The sequence below is a fragment of the Saprolegnia parasitica genome, assembly GCF_000151545.1.
Source record: "Saprolegnia parasitica CBS 223.65 unplaced genomic scaffold supercont2.32, whole genome shotgun sequence".
NCBI lineage: Eukaryota > Oomycota > Saprolegniomycetes > Saprolegniales > Saprolegniaceae > Saprolegnia > Saprolegnia parasitica.
Window position 1 is genome coordinate 72,028 of NW_012156426.1, and position 15,268 is coordinate 87,295.

General features: G+C 57.3%; 3 protein-coding genes across 3 annotated transcripts in view; 1 reads left to right on the forward strand and 2 right to left on the reverse strand.

Annotated features, from left to right (window-relative positions):
• Positions 1–256, reverse strand: part of SPRG_20427 (hypothetical protein) — a gene marked incomplete at both ends in the record, with an annotated part of 949 nt that extends 693 nt beyond the window's left edge. The window contains one exon of the mRNA XM_012347020.1: positions 26–256. Coding sequence (XP_012202410.1) covers positions 26–256 — 231 coding nt within the window. The remainder of the gene's footprint in view (positions 1–25) is intronic.
• Positions 257–1,194: 938 nt separating this feature from the next.
• SPRG_07620 (hypothetical protein) lies at positions 1,195–1,527 on the reverse strand (the record flags this gene model as incomplete). The annotated part of the gene is made up of 2 exons (XM_012346898.1): positions 1,195–1,468; positions 1,520–1,527. The coding sequence occupies 2 exons, from the start codon at positions 1,525–1,527 to the stop codon at positions 1,252–1,254; spliced, it is 225 nt and encodes a 74-aa protein (XP_012202288.1). The 3' UTR covers positions 1,195–1,251.
• A 12,577-nt stretch (positions 1,528–14,104) lies between these two features.
• Positions 14,105–14,740, forward strand: SPRG_07621 (hypothetical protein; the record flags this gene model as incomplete). Its single annotated transcript, XM_012346899.1, has 2 exons — positions 14,105–14,683; positions 14,728–14,740. The coding sequence occupies exons 1-2, from the start codon at positions 14,133–14,135 to the stop codon at positions 14,738–14,740; spliced, it is 564 nt and encodes a 187-aa protein (XP_012202289.1). The 5' UTR covers positions 14,105–14,132.
• Positions 14,741–15,268: the final 528 nt, after the last annotated feature.

Below are 15,268 nucleotides of genomic sequence, written 5' to 3' on the forward strand. Positions count from 1 at the left end.
TCTCGCTGGCGTCGGCGCGCCGCACGGTCGGCGGGTCATCGGCATCCGGAGTGTCGGCGAGCGACCGCTTGGACGACGCTTTCTTTGGGTGTAGAGGCGGCGGCTGGTAAATGGGATCGCGCGGCTCGCTGGAGGCGAAGAGACGGCCGATGAGCGAGACGCGACGGCGCTGGACCTCGTGCGACTGCGGCATGGCGGCCTTGGCCAGCGGCGACCGGTTCAGCGAGAACTGCGAGCTGAAGCGGGCGAGCGACATGCAATCGCGGAATGGAGCGGCGATAGAGAGCCGTCGCCGCCACTTGCATTACGCGTGCGATCGAGTCGGAGCCCAGCTGGTGCCGCAGGCTGCCACCTCAACACTTGGCACTTGGAGCACCTGTGTTTCCGACGTTTTTCACGTGTAAAACCACAAAACCGCCCGGTATCGCTCCTTCCGTCCTCGCCATGCATGGTACATACTACTGTAGTAGCTGCGGGGCATGCACTGCATTCAATGCGGGTGCGACTCGGTGCATTGTAGCCATAGTTTGCACGCAACGATGGACAACGAAGTTGATGCAAGTGCCCGCGCAAGGATCAATCGTGCGGATACCGGGTCCCATGTAGAGGACAGTGGTATGACCTGCTGCAGAGGTCGTTTCGACGAGCAATTCGCTTCGTCGACCTTGAACTCGTTCATCGAAGCAGTAATGTATCGGTGCATACCGCCCGATGGGATGCATGAACGCGATTGAGGGACATGGGATAAAACACGCATAAAACACACACATTTTCACGTGTGACCAAGTCGCACCACGTGGCAAGAAAAGAACCGGGACATGCGAAGAGATTTGGCGCTGCTGGACGCTTGGAGGTCCTCACCGCGGAAGCCACGCGAGAAGTCAGACGAGACGTACTATATTATGATTAAGATACCGCTGTTCTCATAATAAGATACCGCTGTTCTCATAATATTAGAGTGCATGAGCTATGCGCGTTCTACTTAGCAAGGGCTGGCGTAGCAACAAGCTCTTGTACCGGAGTGTTGTCGTGACCTTATATCTTGGAAGGAATTCCAGAGACTAGGAAATCTTCGAATTAAAATGGGATTACTATGTGTCGCTTGTAAGTCTACTGGATTCGGATCGCGCGCCCTTGGCACGTCGACGAGTGGCGTCGTTGTGGGCATGCGGCTGAGCTTGGCAGCTATGGTTGATGGTGTGATGGCGTAGAGTCTGCATGTCGTCCGTGTAACAACGAGCTGCTGACCTTTCAGCGCAGTTGGCAGACCGTGACGTACTGGGCGACTGCCATGAGTGTCAGCGGCTGGAGGCGCTCCAGGTCGAGCTCGACTTCGTCGCAGCTGCAGTTGGCAACGTGCGATGGCTCGTACTGCGCGACAAGGGTCAAAAGGCCTTCGAGCGCATCGCTCGAGAGCATGGTGATCTGGCTCACAAGACCGGCGAGGGCGTCGTGCGTTGGGCGGTAGCTGCGCATTGTCGAGAGAAGTGTTGTCGAAGGCGTCAAGGTGGTGGCGCACGCAAGCATTTGTTGGCTTCTGCACTTGAAGGCAAAATGAAATCTGAGAGCGCAAGGCAATCTCAAATCTGCAGCAAATCACCCAGGTGCATCGAATGATGGTCGATCCGATGCGTGAGTGATGGTCTCCGACTTCCATGAACGTTCGCGCACGCCGCCTCGAGCCACGAGCCACGAGCGACGACGCTTAGAGTGTTGTAGATCGCAGCGACGCCGATGTAGGTCGTGACGACGTTGGGTTGTCGTGATTCGTGCTGTCGATTGAGGCGCCTTTTTGCCATACATAAGTGAACTAAGATTTTGTGAGGAATTGCTTGAAATTTAGAAAGGTGTTTTATGGTTGCGTTCGTGAGCAAGCTTAGCGCGAGTAGAGCTTGCATGTCGTCGTCGGACATGTATGAAGTTTTATCCTGTCGGAGCTACCATCAGAGCGGTCAACGTGGCTTTGAACGTGCGCGATCGCTCACGCAAGTCGACGGACGCAAGGACATTGATGCAACCGGACGCAGCTGGCTTCGTTGATGGCGAGTTCAAGCTGTACGAAGACCGACTTTGCGGATCTCTGCGCCAGTCATTCGATGCTATCGAGGTCTTGGCAAGTATGACACGGCGCGGAAAAATGGCTTTTCAGGATGCGTCTCTGGCGGCTGGTTTCGTACATGTATTGTAGGTACGACCAAACGAGAGACTGCCATTGCGTTGTTACCAAACATATGGCCTTCACGTCGCCGTCGTGCAGATCCGCTTCTGCTATTCTCGCTCGTCTACCAATTCCGTTTTGTAGATTTCTTTGACACACCAAAATAGAGCAACTCCAAGGCGTTTCAACCGCCTTGCTATTTACACAAACGTTCATGCTGGGTCGCTCGATCGCGGTGGCCCCCTCGGCGCGATTGGTCGAGCACGTGGCGCCGTCGCGGTCCCAGTGGGCGCTTGCAGCGGCTGGTGTCGTCTATCTCGTCACCTCGCTTAGCATCGGTCTCTGGTACCTCTCGCTGCTCTCGCCAAGTCTATCCAATGATCTGTGGTGGGCCGGCTTCACGGCTACGGGTGGCGAAGCCTTGCTCATCGACCTCGTCAACGCGGAGCTGGCACTTGTCGCGACATCCGCCTTGAACATTTACGCCGCCGATGCGACGATGTACAAGCTCTACAACGCGTCGACGGCTGCCACGTCCGTTCTGCCCACCTACGCCCGCCGCGCCATCTTGAGCGAGCTCACGTCCATCGAGTACGCCGTGCCGCAGCTCCGGACCGTGTCCGGGTCCTGGTCGATGCGCATCAACGTGCAGCACTGCTGGGTTGACTTCAACAAAACGTTTGAAGTTGCGCACACGGACGCCCGCCAGCGCCGCTGCGAACGGTTTTTTGCGACTAACGGCGCCGTCTACATGGAAGCCATTTTGCGCAACGTGGTTTGGGCTGACTTTATTGCGATTTGGGGCGGCGACGATGCGCCATTTACGGTCGCCGTTCAGCGAGCCCTGGAAGAAACCGCGACAGGACAAGGCTTTCTGAGTCAGGTCTCGCAAGCCCGCCATACAACAACAATCCGTGACGAGCTTCTCTACTGGCGAAAATTCCAGTTGGATCGGTTCCAACTGCAGTGGCAGAACCGGTGGCAAGTAGGCATCACGGAAACCATCCTTCTGGAAAATGCCATCGGCATGCAGCAGCTTGTGACGATCAAGAACCTCCCACGGCTCACAGGACCGTGGACATCCCTTCGTCTCTTTTGGATTCCTCTCAACGATCTCTGGAACCTCCACGACATGAACCGAAGCCTCGTGCGCGGGTCATCGCGCGATTTCCGCGCCAATGTTTCGGCCGCGCTCCCCGCCATGGACCTCGAAGTGTACATTGGGGAAACGTCGGTCGTCGGGCAATTCTTCAACCAAGCCGCGCTCTTTCGAAGTACCGTGGGTCCGTTTGAAAGCATCGACCTTGTCTACTTTGCTGTCCCACCGGGAATTGTCCAAGCCTTCTTGGCGCTACGTCGACGTCTCGCAGGGAACGACCTCTTGACCGCGCTGCCGAGAAGCTCGGTGGGGTTGACACCGCTCGGGTGGCGGTCGTTTGCCTTCTACGGCGGAGATCCGACCTGCACGGCACTGCCGCGGACGACGTATGCGCAGCAGTCGTTTGATTTCTTTTACGATTGTTCCAAGCCCAAGCCACTCACACTGGTATTCGATCCGTTGGTGGTCGTGCTCGCTCGACCCGCCACGAAAAGTCAGTCCATCGAAGACATATGCGCTGTGGCCTCACCGACAGCAGCTTGCGTTGCTGCCATCACAGCTGCCGACCAACTCTTGCAGTCCCTCGCCTCACCGCTGGTCTGGAATGCATCGGTGGCGGCTGAAGTTGGTCTCGAGATTGGATTGATGCAGTACGCTACTGCCGCCAATGGCTCGTGGGTCGTCCTCAAACAAGCACTTCTCGAGCCCTCGTTTGCGTTCTTTGGCTGGGTCTTTCTTTTTGATTGGGTTCTCGGCAATCGCGAAGTCGTCTCGTTTCAAGGCGACAACGGAAATCTCACGCTCATCTCCAACGTCTATACACCGCAGCTCTACACGACGGGGACGCAGCCGCTGCAGTCGGCCACGCAGATTCTCTACTACCTTGTGGTCGCCACCTCGGTGATACTTGTCAGCGTCGGTGGAATTGTCTTGGTATATGCAGTCAAGACGCGGTTCCAGTTCAACGGTTTGAACCTCTTCTTCTTCAACCGGATCGTGGGGGCCGTTTGGCTCGGTCGCCCATTAGCTTTTTTACGGGGCGCGTCGGCCATCGTACTACTGAGCTCGGCCAACGCGTCGCTTCTGACGTCGTCTTCTGGTGCATCGCGGTTTATCGCGACGCCTCGGAGTTGGTACGAAGCTGTGATCGTGACGGGCGAGGCTACCTGGCTCACCTACGTGGCGAATGACATTCTGGTGCTACTGACTCGAGATGGCACCAAAGAGTACAGCTCCATGGCAAGTCTGCTTTCGTGGCTGATCCTGCTCGCACTGGATGTAGCACATCCGATTGCGATCGCTGGAGACTTGCAGCGACACTGCACCGGCGTTCAGCTGGACTTCGGCCTCGCATGCACGAGTGGCGTCGTTTCCACGGGCAGCAGCACCCGCGTGGCCACGATTCTCCTCGTTCAAGTCGGTGCTTTCGCAGTCGCGTCCATAGCTGGCAGCTTAAAGCGCCGACCGCGATCCGTCAAGGCCAAGAACGTGGAGGCTTCGCTGCTCGTGAACGGCATTACGCAGGCGTTTGTACGAACCGCGCGGGGCACCACCGATGCGCGGTACGTCTTGGACCACGTGGCCTGCGTGCTCGCGGGCTTGCTACCCATTGACTGCAAGGGCGTTCGGTACACCTTTGACGTCAAGCTCTGGCTGCTTCTCAGAGACACTCTCTCCACGACACAACTGACCAAGGTGCTTCGACGACCAGCGCTAGCGCGTCGCGAGGCGCCATCCGGGCCTTTGTTTGTCGCTCCCCACGCCAACGACGTCCACGATGGCCACCGACACGCACGAGCGCAGACACTTTTGTACAAACTCGTAGGTCTCAGCTACATTGTGTCGTCGATCCTTGGCTCTGTCTCGTACCTCAACGTCTCAGAAGTCAACTTGGCCAACGATGTCTATTGGGCCACCTTCAACACCACGGGTGCCCACGCCTTCCTAGCCAACTGGCTCAACGAACAACTCATCATTGGCAATACCACCATGCTTGATCTCTCGCTCGACCGACCGAGTATCAACGCCATGACATCCTTTGCGTCATCGACAGCTCTTGTGGCGTCGCCTCAAAACTACGGCGCCTACCTCCAGCACACGCTACTGAGCTCGATCGAGGCGACGATTGAAGGACTGAGACGCTCGAATGGCTGTGAAGCACCCTGGATCTTTTCTCCGTACTGCTATCTTGACCTGAAGAGGTCGTGGACGATGGCCAACTCGGCCAAGCGCCAAGCGAGGTGCGACGCGAGTATGACGACCAACGGCGCCGTGTACTTGGAGACCGTTCTGCGCAACGTGGATTTCGGCAGCTTTCATAGCTGCTGGGGCACGGGCTTTGAGATTGGTATCGGTGCCGAGCTCAAGTTGTCGTCGGAAGGTCGCGCTTGGCTGGACATGGTTTCTGGTACAGCGCCTCAGCTGAGTGCGAGTGACGAAGCTGTTCACTGGCGGTCGTTTGGCCTCACAACGTATCAAATACAGTGGCAAAACTACAAGAAGCTCGGAGTTCGCAACAGCTACTCGATCATCAACGCGTTTGGCATTGAGTACCCGCTGACGCTAGCGTCCCAACCCGGCACATATCGCCGAGGCAGCCAGACGACGTTCAAAATGTACTGGTCGCTGGCCAACGATCTCTCAGCCGTGGCATCCAACTCGTCTGGTATTGGTGGTCGCAGTCTGTTGCGGTCCAGTGCCACCTACGCTTTTACCAACATCTCTCTCTCGGATGTTTACGTGATCAATGGGACGCTGCCGTCGCCCTTGCCTCAAAGTCTGCAGCTCACCACCTCGTACCTTGGCCCGTTTGGCTCGATGGATATGGTCTACGTGGCTCCGCCACTGGAGTTGCAACAGCTCACTTCGTTGCTCTTGGAGCTCACACGGGCACCGCTACCCTCCAGTCTCGCAGCTCAAGCCGCCTACTACAACATTACGCCCTTGGATGCAACCTACCCCGTGCCAGCGGCGTTCTTAGCCCCCGGCCTCCTCACCTTTGGGGGATCGCCACTCTGCGCCGACTTTTCGATGCCGCAGTCGCTCCAAGCCGGGCTGCGTCAGATAATCTCGTACGGCGGCATTTGCATGTCAGCGTCCGGTGTCATCACCCGCATCACGCCGTCGCGGCAGCAGTACGTCTTTGGCGCCGTCTTGGCTCGTCTTCCGCGCCAAGACGACTATCGCTCCGTGTGCCGCCACGAGCCCACGTTTGCATCACAGTGCAGCGTGTACCTGCCAACGACGCTTTGGTACATTGATCAATTCATGGCGCTCCCGCCTTTAATCGCGCAGGAGGCGGTGCGAATGCACGCGCGAGTTCACGCGATGAACATCTCGTTCCTCCATTTTGAAAAGACCAGCGCGAGATCGCCGCTGACGCTGCAGCGGATCAACGTCCTCGCGCCAACAGAGACGGACTTTGGCTTCTTTGCGTGGCTCTTCCTCCACGACTGGGTCCTCGGTGTCCGCGAGGTCGTCTCCTTCCAAGGCGATGATGGAGTGCTCACGCTGCTCACCGACTCGCAGTCGCCGCTGTCCCAAGCCACGCAGGCATGGGAAGTCCCCGGCAACATTGCCCAGTACCTGCATTCGGGCGTCTTGTACGTCACGGGCGTCATGATTGCTGTCGCGTCGCTCGCCTGTGTGTACATTCTTGTCATTCGGGGCCAGTTTGAGGGCTGGAACATGCTCGAGCTCGGCCGTGTCGGCGGGATTGTCTGGGTCGGGCGGCCGTTCTTGCTGCTCCGGAGTGTCACGGCCATGGTGGTGCTCTCAACCGCGACCTTGCAGTTGCAGACTTCAGGTTCTCTGAGTCACTTTGCGACGGTCCACGATCGATGGTACAAGACGCTACTGGCGGCCAATGAAGTCACGTGGCTGATTACGATCGTCAATGACGTCCTCCTTGTCGTTACGGGCGAGTTCGCGTACTACTACGTCGCGCTCAATAGCTACCTCGTGTGGGCAGTCGTCGCACTACTGACGCTCCTGTCGCCCGTGACACCGACCGCGTCATTTGCACTTAAGTGTCGTCTCACGCACGTTGATTTCGACGCCGAGTGCACGGCGGGTGCGATTAACATTGGCAGCTTGCGCCGAATGCTGCTGTTGGTGGCAACTGTTCTGCTCTCGCACGTTGCTTGCTACGGCTTGGTCAAGCTGTTTTTAGACCGTCGGCGGCGGCGCTGGCGCACTCGCATTTTCTCTCGTCGGGCGCCAAGTATCAGTACACCCAAGCGCCCTGGATGCACGATAACGTCTATTACGTCGACCGTGCGTCCGCAGCGCTCGATGGCCTTTTGACGCTGCGCTGGGGCTCCCATTTGATGGTGCTGGACATCAAGATTTGGCGTGCGTTTGCGATTCCGATGGAGGCTTCGATCGACATGCCCGATGCCCTCTCAGCCGCGCTGCCCCTTCACGACTAGACGACTTTTTGTAAGAAAACATGCACGTGTGCGCTGTATAGCGTTGCTTGAAAACTTTTCATGGGGCGATAACCCTACGAGTTGGGTGTTTTTAGACGAACGAATGTACGGCGGCGGAACCGCCACATCGTACCCCTTGGATGCATCAATATCGACTTATGCTCTAAAAACACACACCGATTCGGTGCACGGAGACAATGGCACTATCGCAAGAGAAATCGTTTTCGGTTTTGGAAGCCTGGCGTAAATAGCATTTTGCGAACAGCACCGCGTTCTTTTCCTGGAACATGCTCGTGGGGCCAAGTGTGCCCTCGCAGGCGCTTGTACCAACCACCGCCAGGGGATGGACGACTCGGCAAACGTGGTTGGTCTTCACAAGTGTCGTCTACCTTCTCATTTCGCTCGGCATCGGTCTTTGGTACCTCTCGCTTCTCTCGCCTAGCCTGGCCAACGACCTGTGGTGGGCCGGCTTGACGCCCACGGGCGGGGAAGCCTTGCTCATCGACCTCGTCAACGCCTAACTGGCGCTGACTGCGACGTCGGCCCTTAGTATCTATGCCGCCCACGCAACGATGCACAAGCTCTACAACGCGTCCACCGCCACCACGAGTATATCGCCAACCTACTCTCGCCACATCATCTTGACCGAGCTCACGTCCATCGAATACGCCGTGCCGCAGCTACGCACACTCAGCGCCGCGTGGTCGATGCGCATGAACGTGCAGCACTGCTGGGTCGACTTTAACAAAACGTTTGAGATTGCGCACACAACCACTCGCCAGCAGCGCTGCAAGGACCAGTTTGCGACCAACGGCGCCGTGTACCTCGAAGCTATCTTGCGCAACGTGGTCTGGGCCGACTACATGGCGACGTGGGGCGGCGTCAACAGTCGCTTTGCGATTGCGTACGAGCGGGCACTGCACGAATCCGCAACAGGTCAAGCCTTTTTGAGTCAAGTCTCGCAAGCCCGCAATACGACAACCATCCGTGACGAGCTCCAATACTGGCGTCAGTACAACTTAGATCGGTTCCAATTGCAGTGGCAGAACCGGTGGCAGCCCGGCATCACGGAAACCATCCTCTTGGAGAATGCAATGGGACTGCAGCAGCTTGTGACCATCAAGAACTTTGCCCAAGGCGCGGGACCCTGGACGACGAATCTTCTCTTTTGGATCCCACTCAACGATCTCACGCTGGCCAAATACATGAATCGAAGCATGGTGCGGAGCTCGTCCCGCTTCTTTGGTGCCAACATATCAGCGTCTCTGCCCGCAAAGGACTTGGAGGTCGTCCAAGGTGTCACACCAGTCGCGGGTCAGTTTTCCAACCAATCGGCGCTCTTTCGACAAACGATTGGTCCGTTCCAGACGGTCGACGTCTTCTACCGTAAAGCTCCCTCGGCGTTGACCGCAGCGTACGAGGAGGGATGGAATGTGCTCCTTGGTCTCGCACCCACAGCAACAACTTGTGATTTGACGCCACTCACATGGCGCGGCGTCGCTTGGTACGTTGGAGGCAACCCCATGTGCCCCAAGATGACTCGAACGTCGTTTGTGCAACAGTCGTTTGACTTTTACGACGACTGCTCGAAACCCAAGCCGCTGACTGCGACGCTGACACCATTAACTCTCGTCTTGGCGCGAGCCGCCACGAAAAGTCAGTCCATCGAAGGCATTTGCAGCGTGGCCTCACCGACAGCAGCTTGCGTTGCTGCCATTACAGCTGCCGACCAGCTTTTGCAGTCCCTCGCCTCACCGCTGGTCTGGAATGCATCGATTGCGAATGAGGTTGGTCTCTAGATTGGCTTGATGCAGTACGCCACCGCCGCCAATGGCTCGTGGGTCGTCCTCAAACAAGCTCTGCTCGAGCCCTCGTTTGCACTCTTCGGTTGGATTTTTCTCTTTGATTGGGTTCTCGGCAATCGCGAAGTCGTCTCATTTCAAGGCGACAACGGCAATCTGACGCTCATCTCCAACGTCTATACCCCGCAGCTCTACACGACGGGGACGCAGCCGCTGCAGTCGGCCACGCAGATTCTCTACTACCTTGTGGTCGCCACCTCGGTGATTCTCGTCAGTGTCGGCGGGATTGTCTTGGTATATGCAGTCAAGACGCGGTTCCAGTTCAACGGTTTGAACCTCTTCTTCTTCAACCGGATCGTGGGGGCCGTTTGGCTCGGTCGACCGCTGGCCTTTCTACGAGGCGCGTCGGCCATCGTACTACTGAGCTCGGCCAACGCGTCGCTTCTGACGTCGTCTGCTGGTGCATCGCGGTTTATCGCGACACCTCGGAGCTGGATTGAAGCTGTGATCGTGACGGGCGAGGCAACCTGGCTCACGTACGTGGCGAATGACATTCTGGTGCTACTGACTCGAGATGGCACCAAAGAGTACAGCTCCATGGCGAGTCTGCTTTCATGGCCGATCCTCTTTCTTGTGGAAGTGGCGAGTCCCGTGACAGTCTCTGGAAGCTTGAATCGCGTCTGCATCGGCAACGACATGGACTATGCTGTCACGTGCGCGAGTGGTGTCATCTTCACCGGCAGCATGGATCGAGTGGCTTTGATCTTGGGGGTTCAAGCAACTTTACTACTCGGCTGTCTGGGTCTTGCAGGGGCACGGGCGTGGATCACGGGACATCGATGGACCGAACGCAAGGCCTCGCTGCTTCTCAGTGGTATCACGCAAGCCTTGGTGACGCCTGCGAATGGCACCAGCAACTCCCAGTCTGTCATCGACCACGTCGCTTGCGTCCTAGCGGGGGTGCTGCCTCTGCATTACTCGGGTGTTAATTTCACGTTTGACATCAAACTCTGGCTTTTGCTTCGAGATGGCGTGGGCGTTTCTGGCTACCTCCGAGTACTGCGAGCCCCCGCGGTTCTCAACGCACCGTCCGACGCCTCGTCGCACGCCGTGCAAGCCACGCCGCTGCGTTGCGACAACCAGCATCGTCGACGAGCCTTTCGTGTGCTCTGCCGCTTCCTCGGAGCTGGCTACGTTGTGTCGTCGATCCTTGGCTCTGTCTCGTACCTCAACGTCTCGGAAGTCAACTTGGCCAACGATGTCTTTTGGGCCACCTTCAACACCACGGGTGCCCACGCCTTCCTCGCCAACTGGCTCAACGAACAACTCATCATTGGCAATACCACCATGCTTGATCTCTCGCTCGATCGACCGAGTATCAACGCCATGGCATCCTTTGCGTCATCAACTGCCCTTGTTGCATCACCCGCCAACTATGGCGCCTACCTCCAGCACACGCTACTGAGCTCGATCGAGGCGACGATTGAAGGACTGAGACGCTCGAATGGCTGTGACGCGCCCTGGATCTTTTCTCCGTACTGCTATCTTGACCTGAAGAGGTCGTGGACGATGGCCAACTCGGCCAAGCGCCAAGCGAGGTGCGACGCGAGTATGACGACCAACGGCGCCGTGTACCTGGAGACCGTTCTGCGCAACGTGGATTTCGGCAGCTTTCATAGCTGCTGGGGCACGGGCTTTGACATTGGAATCGGTGCCGAGCTCAAGTTGTCATCGGAAGGTCGCAACTGGCTGGACATGGTCTCGAGCACGACATCACAGTTGAGTACAAGTGACGAAGCTGTGTACTGGCGGTCGTTTGGCCTCACAACGTATCAAACACAGTGGCAAAACTTCAAGAAACTCGGAGTTCGCAACAGCTACTCGATCATCAACGCGTTTGGCATTGAGTACCCGCTGACGCTGGCGTCCCAAGCTGGCACCTTTCGCCGTGGCAGCCAGACAACGTTCAAAATGTACTGGTCGCTGGCCAACGATCTCTCAGCCGTGGCATCCAACTCGTCTGGTATTGGTGGTCGCAGTCTGTTGCGGTCCAGTGCCACCTACGCTTTTACCAACACCTCGCTCGCGAATGTTTACGTGATCAACGGGACGCTCGTCTCACCTCTGGCGCAAGGCTTGCAGCTCACCACCTCGTACCTTGGCCCGTTTGGCTCAATCGACATGGTCTATGTACCTGCGCCTCTCGCCTTGCAACAGGTCGTCTCGACGCTCTTGGAGCTCGCACGGGCGCCACTGGTAGGCACGCTAGTGGCCCAAGCTGCCTACTACAACATCACACCGCTCGATATTTCGTACCCCGTGCCCGGTGCATGGCTGGCGCTTCCATTCCCAGTTTCACATGGGGGGTCGCCGCTGTGCCCCGACCTCTCGGCGGCGCGGCTCATGTCTGCAGGGCTTGCTAGCATCGTCTCGTACGACGCCATTTGCCTCTCAGCGTCCGGCGCAATGGCGCGAATCCAGCCGACGCGGTCTCAATATGTGCTTGGTGCGGTTTTTTCTGGCCTGCAGCCAACGGACAACCTTGTTGCTATCTGTGCCCATGACGCCTCGTACACATTGCAATGTCAGTCGTATCTTCCAAAGACGCTCTACTACATCTCTACATATATGCAGCGCCGGCCATTGTGGCTCGAGAGCCGAATGGCATCTGTCCAGCAGCGCGTCTACAACATGAACATCTCCTTCATGATCTACACCAAGGCAAATGCATCGTCTTCCACGCTCCAGCTACGCACTAAAAACCTCCTCGACAACGACGAAGCGTCCTTCCGCTTCTTTGCTTGGCTCTACCTCTACGACTGGGTCCTTGGGATTCGTGAAGTCATCTCGTTCCAAGGCGACAACAACAACCTCACACTCCTCAGCGACATTCAACCACCATTGGCGCAAGCCACGCAGGCGTGGGAGATCCCCGCCAACATTGCCAAGTACCTTCGCGCCGGTGTCCTCTACGTCACGGGTGTCATGATGGCGATTGCGAGCGCGGTGGTCTTTTACATGCTCGTGAGCCGCGGTCACTTTGAAGGTCTTAATATGCTCGAGCTCGGTCGTGTCGGCGGGATTGTCTGGGTCGGAAGGCCGTTCTTGTTGCTTCGGAGCATGACGGCCATCGTCGTCTTGTCGACCGCGACGCTCGAGCTGCAGTACTCGGGCTATTTGAGTTACTTGGTACCCGTCCGCGATCCGTGGTACAAGACGCTACTGGCGGCCAATGAAGTCACGTGGCTGATTACGATCGTCAACGACATCTTATTGGTCGTGACGGGACCATACGCGACGCACTATGCGATTCTTAACGGTCTGCTGGTGTGGGGCATAGCTGCGCTCCTGACCATTTTGGCGCCCGTCACATCGACCCTCTCGGTCCACCTCGACTGTCACTTGGTGGGTGTCGACCACGAAGCCGCGTGTACATCGGGTGACTTTTACATTGCAAGTCCGATTCGCATGGCCGTCCTCATTGGCACCGTCCTCGTCTCGCACGGCGTGTGCTACTTTGTCGTCCGACGAACGAGCCGCAAGCCGCCGTCGACGCCGGTCGCGTCACTTTTTCTTACGTCGGGGGCCAAATTCCTGTTTGTGTCATCGCCGTGGATACACAAGAATGTCTACTATGTGGACCGAGCGTCGGCGGCGCTCGTCGGTCTCTTGACACTGCGACGCGGCACGACGTTATTCGTTCTGGACGTCAAGATTTGGCGACTCTTCCTAATACCACTGAACTGCGACGTGAAGACGCCGACGTCACTTCAAAGTGGTGTACCGCTGCTGGATGCGGGCCAGTAGCAAGCAGGAGCAGGAGCTTCAAGCGACTAGTAGTGCTATGCAGTCTTAAAGTCATCTTTTTCGGCTCGAAAGCCGGCGCCATCGCCACTCACTCGATGACCCAAACCCACAAAAAGTGCCATGGATACCCTATAAAAGGTGTGCACATTGCACTTCGAAAACTGAAAACTGTTTTGAACCTTGCACTTCGAAAACCGAAAACTGTTTTTAACCTATAAATTCAACGCGTCCGAGACAACCCACGAAGCTGGAGCGTTGCAGATGCTCGTCCTCGCAGCGCCTTCTAGGGCACTGGTGCCCGTAAACCTTGCGTCTACACCGCGGCAACGATGGGTGGCATGTGTGGGTCTTCTGTACCTCATCGCCTCGCTCGGCATCGGTCTCTGGTACCTCTCGCTCCTCTCGCCAAGTCTGGCCAACGATCTATGGTGGGCCCGGCTTTACCCCCACGGGCGGCGAAGCCTTGCTCATCGATCTCGTCAACGCCCAACTGGCGCTGACCGCGACGTCGGCCCTCAATATCTACGCAGATGATGCAACGATGCACAAGCTCTACAACGCGTCGACCGCCACCACGAGTATATCGCCAACCTACTCTCGTCGCCTTCTCTTGACCGAGCTCACGTCCATCGAATACGCCGTGCCGCAGCTACGCACACTCAGCGCCGCGTGGTCGATGCGCATGAACGTGCAGCACTGCTGAGGTCGACTTTAACCAGACGTTTGGAGATTGCACACACAACCACTCGTCAAGCAGCGCTGCAAGGACCAGTTTGCGACCAACGGCGCCGTGTACCTCGGAGGCTATCTTGCGCAACGTGGTCTGGGCCGACTACATGGCGACGTGGGGCGGCGTCAACAGTCGCTTTGTCATTGCGTACGAGCGGGCACTGCAAGAAACCACAACAGGACAAGCCTTTTTGAGTCAAGTCTCACAAGCCCGCAATACGACAACAATCAGTGACGAGCTCTTGTACTGGCGCCAGTACAACTTGGATCGGTTCCAGCTGCAGTGGCAGAACCGGTGGCAACCCGGCATCACGGAAACCATCCTCTTGGAGAATGCAATCGGACTGCGGGAGCTCGTGACCATCAAGAACTTTGCCCAAGGCGCGGGACCCTGGACGACGAATCTTCTCTTTTGGATCCCACTCAACGATCTCACGCTGGCCAAATACATGAATCGAAGCATGGTGCGAGGCTCGTCCCGCTTCTTTGGTGCCAACATATCAGCGTCTCTGCCTGCAAAGGACTTGGAGGTCGTCCAAGGTGTCACGCCTGTCGCGGGCCAGTTTTTTAACCAATCGGCGCTCTTTCGACAAACGATTGGTCCGTTCCAGACGGTCGACGTCTTCTACCGGAAAGCTCCCTCGGCGTTGACCGCAGCGTACGAGGAGGGACGGAATGTGCTCCTTGGTCTCGCACCCACAGCAACAAATTTTGATTTGACGCCACTCACATGGCGCGGCGTCGCTTGGTACGTTGGAGGCAACCCCATGTGCCCCAAGATGACTCGAACGTCGTTTGTGCAACAGTCGTTTGACTTTTACGACGACTGCTCGAAACCCAAGCCGCTGACTGCGACGCTGACACCACTGACTCTCGTCTTGGCGCGAGCGGTCACTAGAAGGCAGTCCATCGGGGACATTTGCGTCGTGGCCTCGCCGACAACAGCTTGCGTTGCTGCCATCACAGCCGCCGACCAGGTCTTGCAGTCCCTCGCCTCACCGCTGGTCTGGAATGCATTGGTTGCGAGTGAGGTTGGTCTCGAGATTGGCTTGATGCAGTACGCCACCGCCGCCAATGGCTCGTGGGTCATCCTCAAACAAGCTCTGCTCGAGCCCTCGTTTGCGTTCTTTGGCTGGATTTTTCTCTTTGATTGGGTCCTCGGCAATCGCGAAGTCGTCTCATTCCAAGGCGACAACGGCAATCTGACGCTCATCTCCAACGTCTATACCCCGCAGCTCTACAC